At 48.1% G+C, this 14,571-nt stretch overlaps 5 protein-coding genes across 5 annotated transcripts; 3 read left to right on the forward strand and 2 right to left on the reverse strand.

The window, feature by feature from the left end:
• Positions 1-577: 577 nt before the first annotated feature.
• P174DRAFT_503311 (DUF4246 domain-containing protein) lies at positions 578-2,707 on the forward strand (the record flags this gene model as incomplete). Its single annotated transcript, XM_024831153.1, has 1 exon — positions 578-2,707. The coding sequence occupies one exon, from the start codon at positions 578-580 to the stop codon at positions 2,705-2,707; it is 2,130 nt and encodes a 709-aa protein (XP_024684706.1).
• Positions 2,708-2,956: 249 nt separating this feature from the next.
• Positions 2,957-4,268, forward strand: P174DRAFT_459577 (uncharacterized protein; the record flags this gene model as incomplete). The annotated part of the gene is made up of 2 exons (XM_024829776.1): positions 2,957-3,012; positions 3,464-4,268. 2 exons carry the CDS (start codon positions 2,957-2,959, stop codon positions 4,266-4,268), a joined length of 861 nt encoding a protein of 286 aa, XP_024684707.1.
• A 173-nt stretch (positions 4,269-4,441) lies between these two features.
• On the reverse strand, positions 4,442-9,405 carry P174DRAFT_503313 (serine/threonine-protein kinase; the record flags this gene model as incomplete). The annotated part of the gene is made up of 7 exons (XM_024831154.1): positions 4,442-4,849; positions 4,899-5,204; positions 5,264-7,203; positions 7,267-7,579; positions 7,600-7,994; positions 8,046-8,698; positions 9,208-9,405. 7 exons carry the CDS (start codon positions 9,403-9,405, stop codon positions 4,617-4,619), a joined length of 4,038 nt encoding a protein of 1,345 aa, XP_024684708.1. The 3' UTR covers positions 4,442-4,616.
• A 669-nt stretch (positions 9,406-10,074) lies between these two features.
• P174DRAFT_440706 (DUF1348-domain-containing protein) lies at positions 10,075-11,054 on the reverse strand. Its single transcript, XM_024827112.1, has one exon. It carries the CDS (start codon positions 10,589-10,591, stop codon positions 10,190-10,192), a length of 402 nt encoding a protein of 133 aa, XP_024684709.1. The 5' UTR covers positions 10,592-11,054; the 3' UTR covers positions 10,075-10,189.
• Positions 11,055-12,225: 1,171 nt separating this feature from the next.
• Positions 12,226-13,442, forward strand: P174DRAFT_388041 (peroxiredoxin family protein; the record flags this gene model as incomplete). Its single annotated transcript, XM_024823386.1, has 4 exons — positions 12,226-12,753; positions 12,848-13,124; positions 13,199-13,342; positions 13,407-13,442. The coding sequence occupies exons 1-4, from the start codon at positions 12,704-12,706 to the stop codon at positions 13,440-13,442; spliced, it is 507 nt and encodes a 168-aa protein (XP_024684710.1). The 5' UTR covers positions 12,226-12,703.
• Between the last annotated feature and the right edge of the window lie 1,129 nt (positions 13,443-14,571).

Below are 14,571 nucleotides of genomic sequence, written 5' to 3' on the forward strand. Positions count from 1 at the left end.
TTCTGGGGCTAGGAACAAAGCCTGCTGCCGGCGATCGCACCAGAGGTCATCTCCATTTTGATCACTAGCGAAAACATAGGAATCGCTCTGTTTTTCCGCAAGTTCAAACCTCGAAACGCGTGAATCGCAACATTGGTACTAGTAGCGGTAGTATGTTGAAACCATCGTGACTAAAGTTAGACATTAAATGCTCGATCCGGCCAAGACAGAGAAGCTTTCCGAGTCTCCTTGGTATTTCTTGGTTAGGTATTGATGCCCATTGTAATCAACGTATGTTTACAATACCAGTACTGACAGGGTGGTTTATTCCAATCCCTGCCTTGTTTAGCACTGTTATCACCCATAGCCTGTCCTCGGTGCCCCAGGTTTGTCTTCGGAAACCCAACTGTCAGACCCAGCACATGGAGCCGTTCTTTGATCCCTACTCTGTAACATTTGCTGTTGCCTATTCCTTCTCTTCAAGAGCCGAGGACAAATGACAACGCCATTTTCTCGAATTGCATTGTGGCAGCAGGGGCGCACAACTGCCTTGAGGCGCTCCTTCTCCCGGCCTATGGCCAGCCTCTCTTGGCGCAGGATGCCTTTTGAGCTCAGCAATCGTAGCGATGGCCCGCTACGCGTCCCTGGGATAAATGGAGTCCCTTTGGAATATGAGTTACCCGTCGGTCAGCGCTTCGCCTATGGCGTGGCCGACTGGCGGCGGGATCCGCGGTTGACAAAGTCTGAAATGTCGATGCTTCATTTCATGGAGTACGTCGCGGAACAGCCTGGCTGGGAAGATTCTATCGAATCGGGTGTGCCAACAATGGAACAATGGCATCAACAGGCCTTTTCCACGTTCGATCTCACTCCAAGGGCATGGGAATGGTGCCTGGCCGAGCTGAAAGATAAAGCCCGGGAGTCTAAGAGGACAGGTTACGTTATTTTCAAAGACAGCGACTCACCTGTTGCCAAATCAGACACATTGGTGTCATCTAGTCTGCTGCAAAAATTACGACAGGGATTGCAACCACTGCTCGATGAGTGGACCCTATCGGCTGATGAATCGGGCCAATCCAGTCCGCTACGCCACCTGGTCGATCCGTCATTATATCCCTTGGTATACGAAAGGACCCATGTCCTTGTTGATGGCGGACGGCACTGGCTTGATCCTGCTGGGCCCTCACCTCAAACCAGCGTTCGGAAAATTCCTCGACCGACGATACCCCATGAGAAGTCCTTTGATTTTCCCACACCAAAAACTTACTATGGAAACCCGTATGGCCATAGAGACGATGAGCGAGGAGAAATAAAAGCTTCGTTCTTCTCTGACAAGTTTCAGTGGCTTCCTTGCGAAGTGGAATTCCCAGACGGACCTAGTCGCCCAAGGATTAGTTCTTACATCAACAACCTTCCTTGGACTCAGAATGGAGCATACAAAGCGTTTGAAGAACTTCTTGCTCGAGTGATTCCCCTCTGGAATGAGGTATTGGTCATTGGAAAGCAAGGAAGAAAGCCAATGCGGATTCGCACGTACGATATACCCCAGCGTCACAAAGAGGAAGCAATTCAGAAGCGGAATGATCTGTTTGAGTTATACCGCTGTCCAAGATCAGCCTTCACTGACCAACAGTGGAATGAGCTCTGTGCTAAAGTCAAGTCTTACCTTGCTCTCCCAGAATACGAGAACCTGAAGGGCCTTCGTGTGAACAATACTCCAGACGAATTTCCCGCCGATATTCTCAGCAGCTTGACGGATGAACAATGGAATTCGCCCAAAACTTTGATAAAAGCTGTGAAGGAGAAGTTTCGCCGTAGGAATATCTTTGAACTTCCCGAACCAGGCATTAGTTTCACGTACGAGGAATGGAAGCGAGGAAAACACACCAGTCAGCCGGTGATGTCTCGTGTGAACGTCTCTGAGCCTAACGAGCCTTTTGACCCTATTCCCGACCATGAGTACTACAGCATCAACCTGCCAGGTATTGGGGATGGTCTTCAGGTAATTTTCAAAGTGTCTAGCGTTGACCTGACGCCTGAGAGACCTTCCTACGAGGGAGACTCGGACTTCCAAGTGGCCGGTATGTTGAATGAGCGAATTGTGGCGACTGCTGTGTGTTTCTATGATGTTGAGAACATCGGAGAGGCCCGGATCTCCTTTCAACAAGAGGCCCGCATGAATGAATACGAGTTCAATTTATTTAATCCGAACAAGATCGAGCTGGCTTGGGATATTCCACATTGGGACTACTTTGCGAGACCTATCCCATCTCCTCCGAAAGCCCTTCAGGATCTCGGCTCCATTGCCACTACCAGTAATGGCCGGTTACTCGCCTGGCCCGACACCTTACGTTACAAGGCTGAACCATTCTCGCTGGTTGATTCTTCGAGACCAGGCCACCTTCGCTATATTACGATTCACCTAGTTGATCCTCACTACCGGATCTGCTCCACCAGAAACGTTCCGCCTCAGCAGCATGACTGGTGGCCCAAGGCAAGGGAGATGTTCAATAATCTCCATGGGGCACCACTGCCGGACGTCATGGATACGCTAGGTCTGCAGACGGAAGTCTTATTCATGAGTGTACAGGAATCTCTTGAGGTCCGAAAGGAAACAGATTCAGAGAGAGAAAAAGCCATGGACAAGTTACGTAGTCTCGGTGGAACGGGGGACTACGCGTTTCAAGATTTTCTAGTGATCGCAACTGACGGTTTTCCTCCAGAATAATAGATACAACAGGCTTCACATGCTGTGTCGATTCCTCTTTCCTCATAAAATCTCGGCATGGCTCCAAGAAGTGGCACTACATCGTAATTTAGTGATGCTGGTGAATTGCTACCCAGAGCTCCCTTGCCTGTCTATAGCACGGGCCTATGAAAACCTCTATTAAGTCATTGCCATCCCTAGTGTTTGAGCAACTTTGTGTATGTGTACAGCCAGGTCGACTCTTATTTGAGCACTGCAGCGCGGTGGCATATGTCCTCGTTGCAGAGTTCCACAGCTTTGAGAGGACCATGGACATGTACTATACAGTGAGTCTCGAAATCGGGTTGAGTCTTGACCAACAAAGATATGGTGATTATCCACATCCATTCATAAAATGCTTCTCAATGTGTTCAACAAGCGTCTATATGGACCTCAAGTAAAGGGATCCTAGCACATACGACCATAGGGTGTGGAAAACAGGGCTTCCCGTCCGCTCAGCCGTACTTAAGCCACACGCCGGCCGGTTAGTAGTTGGGTGGGTGACCACCAGCGAATCCCGGCTGTTGTATGTTTTTTGCTCACCTATTTTTGCTTCATGTATGCCATTGCGGCCTGGTCTTCCAGTATAGCCCCTTTTACGGCTTACGATTTCTTTACATATAACCCTCATACCATAATGGCCCAACCAGCAGACTCCGGAGACGAAGATCCTGTCAATAACTTCTTCCATGACCCCTCATGGCCAACACCTTGATCACACCCTGAATTCACTGGTAGTGACACGGAGCGTTACAACCGCTGGCGTCAGCAGCCCTGGTTCAAAGATAAGCAACGCTCTTCTATGCGACTCCTTCGTCGCGCTTACGGCAAATGCTGGCCTTGGGGCTACTTCATCTACCGCACAGTCTACACCCAGGAGTCTGATCAGGTCTGGTCTGTCTGTCTGGAGAAACTCGACCGTTATATGCACTGGGAAATTGACCGCGTCGACAGTGACCGGTATGCAGAGGCCGAGGAAGAGGACCATGGTTCTCCTGAGAAGCTTGTCCGTGAGTCATACAAAAATGTGATCCTTGAGGACAAGCAACGCTGGGACGGTGCATCAATCGAGCAGATCCGCGAGGATTTCAAGGCCCTTATTGCGTCTCGGGGTGCTGAGATAGGGGCCGTTGTTCCGCGGTATGCAGTCTGTCTAGTCATTGATCAACACTGCCTGGATTCGATCATGCGTGATTTTGAGGATCCAGAAGAGAGCAGGCATGAGGGTGGGCCAGGGAAAGGATTTGTTCTCATGATTGATCCTGAGTTGGCACCTGGTCATAGAAAAGAAGGGTATTTGGGGTTTATGCGAGTTGAGATCAATGAGCTTTTTTGGCTGACGGTAGAGTTGAACTCGTCATTTTCGATGAGTGATAGGTGTCTAAGGGTGCAACCGGGCAAGATACCAGTTTACGATGGCGGTCTTGGTTATGCGGTTGATGATCCAGCGTGGACTGGACCTAGGCCAAGAACACCCATCATTCACCGGTCAGTATGCAAAGGGGACTGTCGGGAGCATTTGGGATCCAGCCATGAACAGTAGCTACGATGGAGTATCAAGATAAGGTGCAGTACTGCGCCAGCGTATTCCACAGATGTCTGAGAATGAATGCGTGATGATTGGGTGGTAAAAGATATAGGCGGATGATTTGTATTTCCTGGAGTACATGAAAAGATGAAGCTAAACGACACATTGACAGCCAAACATAAGAAAGTGGATGTGATTGTAAAATGCCTATGGATGATTTTTTGCACGGATTGAGAAAGACCAAAGAGTGGCAGAAACCAAGGAAAGCCGCTCAAGTTACAGAGATGGACCCAGAGATATATGATGCGATGGTCCAAACCACTATGCGCCGTAGGAACGGAAATGACAGCATGATATGCCAGATTAACCATTTGGGAACGCGTCAAGGATTCGTGCCATCTTCTTCGCACGATCAGGATCCTGGACGAGTAAGCCTCGCTGTTTCAGCACCATCTCCAGAGTGTCGACAACTTTGTGGAAGGATGATGCTGCGCCTCTTTCTTGCCTGAAGCGCACAAGACTGAGATTTGCCTGGCGGCCGTGCTCGAGGACCGTGTAAAACTCAGCGGAGAAGTCAACAGCTCGAAGACGGAGACCTAGGGGAAGTTAGAACAATCTGAGAAATGATCGCAGGTTCTCACTTACAGTTCACTTCGCCCACTTTGGCACGAATGACACCGTTGGCTTTGTCCAAGTGCGCCTCCTCCATACCAAACTGTTTCCATTCCCGCAGTAGCTTCAAAACTTCCTTTCGACCTTTGAGCTTCGATGTGTTGAGAGCAACAACTCTTGTTGCTGGCTTGATCTGGAAGACCCGCGCGAACCAGTTATGACTCTTTCCGTTGGTGTTTGGCCTAGCGGGTGCAGGCTTCTGGTTCTTGTCGGTGTCAAAAGAGTGTTCGGTATCCGCTGGTCGCTTGAGCAGGGGGTTAGTGTCCGCGAAGTCGACTTCTGAAAATAATAGTCAGCTGGAGGAATCGTTGAGACCACCCAAGGATAGAAAAGCCTACCTGTTGCACCATTATCGAAGTTGTCGCTGTGTCTCTTCTTCATAAATTTCTTGAAAAAGCTACCCTTCTTGTTGTCGGCCGGGCCTTTTGTGTCCTTCGGCTTTTCAGTCTGCTCACCTGGTCCAGAGTCAACTGAAGGATCGATCTCGTGGACAATTACTGTGGCAGAGCTCGGATGTATTGGCTTGACAGGAGGCGTCTTCGTTTTAGGCTCAGCAGACCCATGCGATCTGTTCCGAAACCAAGACCATTTCTTGTTCTCGGGCGTTTTTGTGTCGGACATCCCGGTCAACTTGGGCACTTCTTGAATTGGGTCCAATTCTGAGAGGAAACGAGTCTGACGAGAGTCGGCAGACGCATAGCGCTGCGAAGAGCGAATTGGTCTGCCGGTTTCATCCTTGAATTTACTGTCCTCAGGTGGTTGATGAGACTCGTTCGAGGATTGTCTCTTCTTCCGGATATTCAATGGCCTAATCTCCTCCAAGCATTGTTGAGAACTATGAGGAACCATTCTGATTGTGGCTTTCCCATCACCGCTTTGACGTTTCGTCCGGATAGAACTGGCGGAATCCAAATTATGCCTTGTTACGTCTTGGCCGTTCCTCATCTCACTCTCAGCCAAGGAGTTGCTGAGTTCTTCCGAGATGATCGGAAGGCTACCAGTATCGAGTGAAGACCTCTGAAGAGAATCGTATGTAGAGTTGCCGTTGTCCTTAGTCTTGTCTCGCTTTCCGCGCTCCCTTATTCTGTCCTGCGCAATGAGACGATCGAGGTGATTGATAACAGCGGATAGATAGCCTGGAACATTCTCAGTGCCGTCCTGGGTCGAGTGCTGTATTAGCTTGCGACGAGTCTCGGCCAGCTCTGTCGCAGTATAGGTGTTGGGTGATTCCCGTGATATGTTGGATGGCTGGTTCGATTTGATGTTGCTTCCTGTAATTTGATTTTGCGAGTCTCCAGCACTGACCATAGAAAGAGAAGTCGCCGGTGTCTCTGATCCAATGCTTGTCGTACACCCTGTTGATAAGGATCCGCCATTGAAAGCCTCTTCACATATCTGGCTGAGTTCATGAGAGACCTTGCGCGCTTCGTCCTTCCAGATAATGTCCGCGTCGCAAACTCTCTTGACTTGAGGGCAGTTTTTAATAGTAACCCCAGCTCCTCTAACTACTATAGGTGGTACCGGCAGCAAAGGACTGCCACAACGGTCTGAGAAGGGGACGCCGTCCACGTCAGACTTTATGCTGCAGTCGCTTTCTTGCCTGCTAATGCTGGAAGCATTGGCTCGTGCCTTCTTCGGTTTTGCAGACATTGATCCTTGTGAGCGATTCCGGTGGTGAAGAAATAGAACGTTCCGCTTATAGCTGGCAGAGCGAGGTGTAGGTGTTGTATTTGTAACCCGGCGAGCAGATGAGTGGGAGGCCCTTGACTGAAAAGACCTGGTGAAGCTGGCCTTGGACCTCTTGTTGGGCACTATGGAGAAAGGGGAGCTTGGGAGACACTCTATATCCTCAACTTCTTCTTCCTCTTCTTCTTTCATATTATCGTCTAATTCCGGAACAGCTTCCGACACTTCTTTAGTATTTGCCTCAGGACCGTTCCGACGAATGGTAACCTGAGCGTACTGTACTTCGGGAGTGGCGACTATATGGCGTGGAGACCTGAATGGGTCATAACTCTTCTCGGTTGCTGAGGATTTGAGGGCTCTGGATGTACTTTGAGGTTGTTTGCTGCTGCTTGTTGTTGTTGAATTTTGACCTTGTCTCCGAGAACCACCTTGCACCCGGGCATGCTTGCGCCTATTTGCAACGGAAGCTGGTAATCGAGAGATGTGGTGGTAATCACTGGCTGAATACTCGAGAGGCTGTCCCTGGTAATTCTCTAGCTGCTCGTTTCTGAACTTGATCAGAGCATTGTAAAACATTCGTTCCTGGGTGGGCCTGTGGCAAGTGGCCTGGTCAGCTCTTTGTGTCGTAGCTCTCGATTGGAAATGGGATACTCACTGGGGATTTAGAACTCGCTCTATCAGGGCCTCTGTTTTGACGCCATGCCACAATGTCTGCAGATTTCTCAGAATATCAATATCAATATCCTGTCTGCTGAGTACTGGTGGCCCGCAATCATGTGCCGTCAACGGTGGTGCAGGGCCGAGGTAGTGATGTGACATTGCCTGATGGAACTGTTCGTATTTCTTTAGAAGTGGATGCATCCATATTCCATGCATCGTTATGCGGTCTTCTGGTCTCTTTTGCAGGATGCGCTGAATGAGGTCGGCCGCTTCGACACTCAACTCGGGGGAATGGTGTATTCGCCTCGCTTCACTTGTCGCAGAGTACTTGGGAGATCCCCACCATCGAATGGCAAGTAGCCAGTCAGCAGCGCATACAGAATGATGCCGCAACTCCAAATGTCTGCCTTGTCTCCACGGTACTTTCGACCATAAATGATCTCCGGCGCAGCATAATGCGGGCTTCCGCAGGAGGTATTCAACCAATGTCCAGCTGGCTGAAGCGCAGCCATACCGAAGTCAGCAAGTTTGACATTGCGCCAGGAATCTAGCAGTATGTTCTCCGGCTTCAAATCCCGATGACAGATGTTGAACCTGTGGCAGTATCCAAGTCCTGCAATTATCTGTCGAAACAAGCGAACTGCCTCTTCTTCTGGTAACGGTCCGTGGTTTTGTACATAATGGAATAGCTCGCCGCCTTGGACATACTCTAGAACCAGGTATCTAGAGACGGAAAGTCAGTTTCTAGTAGTAGTCACTTGATCCTGTACTTACAGTTCTCCCCGGTTCTCCCACACATCGTACAAGCTGATTACGTTTGGATGCTCAATGAGTTTCATGATGACGACCTCCCGCTCAATGCCGGACGGCATTTGTCTGGTGCTCGTACCACTAAAGAGGCTCGCATTGCGGTCCATTGCTGCAATGCTTTCGCTTTGGGCAATTGCGGCAGACCTCTTGGATACAATCTTGATGGCTGCGGTCTGGCCGGTGACTGCATGTTTGGCCAACCTTACACGGCCCGTGGCCCCTTCCCCCAGTGTCTTCCCCAATTGCCATGGCCCAACGTGTGTTTTCCTCTTTCCCTTCCCAGAGACATTGGAAGTCGTAGAGATTGCTGAGTTCCTTTTCGAGCCAGCTTGAGAGTTCGGGTTTGGAGAGGCGCGGTTTATCTCCACATTTTCTCTGGTGGCCAACGGGCTTGTGGCGATAGACATTCGGTCTGGTGTTTTCAGCAGATCTTCTACTTCGGTATGTGATCCTTTTTCAATCTTTGGAGTAGCGCAGTTGTTCAGTCTATGCGTGGCATCCGTCAGAGGAGGACGGAAGGACTGAGGACTGGCAGTAATCCCATCCATCGCCAGGCAAGCCCGGGCTAATGAAGCGAGACAGGCTTGTTGCAATGCCACATGTGGAGATTCTCTCTGCTATTTGCCAAGATGTAGTCTGCTTGGATCTGATTTTGGTGACTAGTCAGCAAATGTGGCTTGCGATATCACTAGTCATGACTACAAACATTCAAATCGGACGTGTTGCCGGGATACTGCTGCTCGTTGGGACGGCTGCTGCCTTCTGAGAGACGTAAAGACGAGGCTGTAGCGACAGACACTAGAAATGGAGTGCTCTGGTGTGGACGACTGCGAATAGTAATGCTGGCGTGTCAGTACCTTCTTCTTTCCTGTATTGGTTGCGTTGAATCTCCCGCGTGTCGAGGCTCAAAAGAGATGATGAGGCGCAAGTGATGAAATTGGGCGAGGGTTGCAGCAAGACTCGAGCTGCTCCAAGCGACGAAAGAGTACGATAGAGAAGCTCTGTACAACAACGACAGAAGAAATCCAAGCTTCCAGTCACTTTCCCTCAAAACATACCTCAGAACGGAGTCCAAGGCCACGCCCCAACAAGCAGAGGCTGCACGTTAGTAGAAAAACTGACATACCATATCTCGGTTGGATTCCTCTGGCCGATCATTTACTGTTTGTTGTTTTGAATTCCTGGAGTCTCCCTGGCCACTAATCTGCGTTGGCCGAAGATTAGGAATGCTCGAGCACCCTATTACACCATCACGATATGGTAAAGAAGTCCAAGAAACTGCAATTGTATTCAAGCATATAAGGGGCTGCTTCACACGATGCATTGCAATATTCTTCGGTCGAGTTTATCCTGGAAGTCTTCTATATCATCCCTTGGTTTTTACAATGATATCGCTGACTGACAAGGAACGAATTGATAGAATACGACCCTTAAACTTCCACCTACTTATCCTCGTTTTGTATCTCTTCTAAATAATCAGCAAGCATACAACTATTACAAGCGACGTAATTGCCAGCTCAATTACCTCTCTATTCAGAGGGCCCGAAATGGCTGACTATAAGACACTGACATCCCGCGCATTCTCCCATGGCTTCTTAACGATTCGGGCACGCAGGTTCATAATCACAAAAACCTGCTTTATCCAGCAGGACAAATCCAAATCCCAACATTCCCGTCTTCTCCTTTTAAATTTTACGATGATTGCTGTCCTAGCATACTGAGACTGGGTCGAAGTATCCTCATGTGCCTTGTTGCAACAAGGGAGGGGCATTCCCAAGCTAGCGGTCAAGGGACTGAAGTGCTCGCATTCAACATTCCAATACAACAATAAATAGCACGCACTTCGTCTATTGAATTGAGATCAACGCTCTGGAATTCGGCTAGATATGGAAGCCAGATGCACTTTCAAGACAGCTCGAAGGTCACTCTAGTTTACTATAGGCTGGATGTGGCGTCCAACTATATCAACATTGGGTTTTGGGTCAAACTGTTCCTCAGATTCGCCTCGCCTACGGGGTATAAGTTCATGAACTTTGATATGAATATGAAATAGACGCCAGAAGAACGTGCTAGAACTTTCTTGTTGCCCTATGTCGAGACTCAACAGCCTACCAATGCTCTTCGCCGATGTCTACAGCATCGACGTTAACTCCATCAACGAACCATCGGCCGTCACCGTTCCCGTCCGGTCCAAGTACCAAGTCATTCCCGCTCATCATCCTCTTGCGCATCTTGCCAGTTTCCCTCTCAAACGTCCAATCCTCAAGGCCGTAGCAGCGCTTCCAGCGCATCCCGTCTTCTGCGTCCTGATACTCGTACCAGAACTGCACGGCAATACGGTCATCCGTGAAAGCAAAGAGCTCCTTGCGGAGTCGGTAACTGTGTTCACGCTTCCATTTGCGGGTCAGGAACGTGACAATAGCTTCTGTGCCGGAGAGGAATGAGTCGCGATTGCGCCAGATGCATGTAGGCGTGTAGGCTTGAGCGACTCGGACCGGGTCCCTGCACATTGGCGTTAGTGATTAGTTACAGTAATGGTAGTAGTCTCAATAGGGCATGTAGCGCTTAGACCCGAAGCGACCGGTGCAACGACAAAATCGAATCAAGGGAGGAATGAAATGCTGGTGTCAATCCCTCCGGGATTTGAACCCACGAGGGAATGGTGTGCTCGGGCAAGGGATGAGACAATAAGATGCTTTGCGCTGAGTTTCTATCATGGCTATCTACCAAATCAAACAAAAATGAAAGACTTTCTTTGAGAGGACCAAAGGCTCAGAGCGAGATGGATGAGTGACAACGGCATTCCATGATATACACCCGCCGATTGCTGGGATGTGCTCATTGTGTATTCTTACTGCGTGTTCCAGGCAGCCTGAGCAGCCTTGACCTTCTTTCTGGCAGTCTCTTCGGTAAACGGAGGTTTAAGGTCTGCCATTGTGACTGATGTGGTGAACTGTCTATTTCAAATTTCGGTTGTGGTTGTTTGGTTGTTTGTTGATTTGTTGACGTCCAATTTGAGTCATCATGTACGATGCTATCACGTGCTGGGTCTAGTATACGCCCTTTGGCTGACAGTTTGAAGCGAGATAAAATTATTGACCACACAACGTTGAGACTATGTCTAATGTACAGCTGAACATCAATCTTGTTGGAAGCCAGCCCTCATACTACATAATTTTGTTACTGGGCTCTAACGAGTAAAATTTTCCAGATTTGGAAGACAGCATGGTAGGTCATATCCCATCTCGTCCGCGATGGCATTAGCCCCAGATATTGCAGCAATGTCCATAATCTCAGCTTTTGGGTCTGTCTCCAGATGTCTCATATAATGCCAATAGATGGTGATAGGTGTACATCTCATCTGACATATCAATCGCGTTGATACACGTCATCTCATAAACTGCGGAGGATATATTATCGTCTACGGCCCGGAGTTGTTCGAAATATATATAACCCGAACGATAGCCAATTTGATTATGTTGAGTGAAGTGTGATACTCGTCACTAAAATCCCATTGAAAAGGTAAAGTTTATCAGTAGCAGTTATTTATTGATCCTAATTAAGGATTTAGAAAGTAAAGAAACCAGTTCGCAGCACTTTTCTATGATAGTTCACTACTTTGACGCCACCATGGCGATCATCAGCACAACACTGCAGAATTGGATTGTCACGTGCAAGAATATGACGTTGGGCGGCCGAAGAAATAGAGGGGCATCGGAAAGTGGGCGGTGAAGCCCAGAGATAGTGAGGTACGTAGCCTCATTTTTGCGTGTCTTTGAGGGTCAATTGCATACGGAGTACTGTAGTCTGTCGCTGCATCAGATCGATCATCATGATTGGTGCGAGATCAGCATATCGAAGGCACCATTTTCGCCATGCATGATGAAGACAGAGGATAAGAATTATACCTATCACCGAACGGACCTCTCATTAATGGGCAGATAGGTAGCATAATCCGATCGAGTCCAGATCGTCAAGTCTTAGTCTGCAAGGTACCTACATTATTTAACACCACTTCTGCTTAATAAAATATCCAGGGAATTCGTACAGACGACTAACCAATTCATATGTAAGAAAAGGAACCTAGTTTGATCTGATAATCTGATTTCTAGAATGAATTGCCAGTTTGCCATCGAATAGAATTTTCCATATGACTTCAGTTGACCCAGAAGTGCAAACCGATTTGTCAACTTGTCTGGTCTAGATAGCAGCCAGAAGTGGTGCATCCGCCGATGAAGGGATCCGCGGTGGGGATCCCCTCCCAGTCTCGGGCGGTCTTCTTGATAATACGCACCAAGCCAGCAACTCAGCGATTGTTCCGTTCGTCCCCAATCGATGGGTTTCGGTATCCTTCTGCTTCGGATCACCTTATGGATGCCTCCAGCGGCCCGTTGGCACATCATTTGCTGGCTTTGTCAGGGGCTGCTCCAACCGTCATGGACCAGATTGTGTATATATTGACCGCCATGGATCCTTCACCCGCCTCGTCTTCTTTTCTCTTCTAGTTCCATAAATCACCCCACTACTCTAGCCTACCGCTTCTTCTTCATCTCTACTTCACACAGCTTTCTCTTCAGAACACTACTCCCCTTAACACGCATTCTCAAATCCAATCCGTCAACATGTCTGGACTCAAGGCCGGTGACAGCTTCCCCTCTGACGTTGTCTTCTCGTAAGTATTCTCTGCTCATCTGTTCTTTGTCGGAAGTTCCCTCGACTGTCAAAGTATGTCCAATCCATCAGGTCTAACGTTGACTCCCGTTCAGTTACATCCCCTGGTCCGAGGACAAGGGTGAGATCACTGCTTGCGGTATCCCCATCAACTACAACGCTTCCAAGGAGTGGGCCGACAAGAAGGTCATCCTCTTCGCTCTTCCCGGTGCCTTCACCCCCGTCTGCTCTGCTCGCCACGTTCCCGAGTACATCGAGAAGCTCCCCGAGATCCGTGCCAAGGGTGTCGACGTTGTTGCCGTCCTTGCCTACAACGATGCCTATGTGATGAGCGCCTGGGGCAAGGCCAACCAGGTCACTGGTGACGACATTGTATGTTTCCCTCTGAAAAAAAGAAAAGTGCGATTTCGCTACATTGGATCTGTTGCTAATGTTCTATCTTCTAGCTCTTCCTTTCCGACCCCGAGGCTCGCTTCTCCAAGAGCATTGGCTGGGCCGATGAGGAAGGCCGCACCAAGCGTTACGCCATCGTCATTGACCACGGCAAGGTCACCTACGCCGCTCTCGAGCCCTCTAAGAACCACCTCGAGGTGAGTAGTCTTCCGTCTATTCCATTGCTGCTAGAGACTTGGGCGAGCTGACATGATGCTATAGTTCTCGAGCGCCGAGACCGTCCTCAAGCACCTGTAAACGCATGAACTAGACATGATAGATGCCGACATGGGATTAATAAAGGCGTTGAAGTTTTTCGATGGCGGGCTAAGAGTAGCCTGCTATGGGCAAGATTCGTGATAGATCTTTAGACATGCCGCTTAGACAGAAATACACAACGCTGTAATGAAGCTACGAAGAATTTTTTTCCCTGCCCTCGCCCTTATCTAACCGTATGATGTCAGGTAGGAACTACGTTTTAAGTACAAGCGAACTATAGCCTTAGTGTAATTGAACATTTAGTATCCCAGTACCCTGAAGATCTACATGAGTCAAAGCGTCGCAGGGCTTCATTTTCCCCAGGCTGCTATTGGTGCTTGGGAGTGTGACAGTGTGGCACTGTGCATTTTTCGGCCGGGAGGGATGACTACGGCGGACTGTAGCTACAATGTGGACTTTTGGAGTTTTTTACTGTTCACCGCATGTATTACCTATTGCCACTACCTCCACGAATCTCCTACCATCATTACAGTAAACCATAGTTGCTCTGGCTGCACTAGATAAGAATTTAATATTAATACTAGACAGCATTCAATATTGATACTAGATGGCATTCGATATTGATACTAGGTGGGAATTCGATATCGATACCAGGTGAGAATTCAATATCGATACTAGATGGCAGTTGATATCGATACTAGATGCATTCAATATCGATACTAGACGGCATTTGATATCAATATACTAGATGGCATTCGATATTAATACTAGACGGCATTCGATAGCAATACTAGATGGCATTCGATAACGATACTAGATGGGCATTCGGTATTGACACTAGACAGCATTCGATATCGATACTAGATGGCATTTGATATTGATACTAGACGGCATTCGATATTGATACTAGGTGAGAATTCGATATTGATACTAGGTGGCAGTTGATATTGATACTAGATGCATTTAATATCGATACTAGACGGCATTTGATATTAATACTAGATGAGGAATTTAATATTAATACTATAGTAATTTAATATCTTATGGTTAAGTTATAAGAGAATAATCATTTTATTAGTAATTAGTATGAAGTAGTAGTAGTAATATATATATATATATATGCATATTGACCTTTAACTACTATAATTTAAGAATGATTCTTAACTAC

Source organism: Aspergillus novofumigatus (genome assembly GCF_002847465.1).
Source record: "Aspergillus novofumigatus IBT 16806 chromosome Unknown P174scaffold_3, whole genome shotgun sequence".
NCBI classification, from domain to species: Eukaryota; Fungi; Ascomycota; class Eurotiomycetes; order Eurotiales; family Aspergillaceae; genus Aspergillus; species Aspergillus novofumigatus.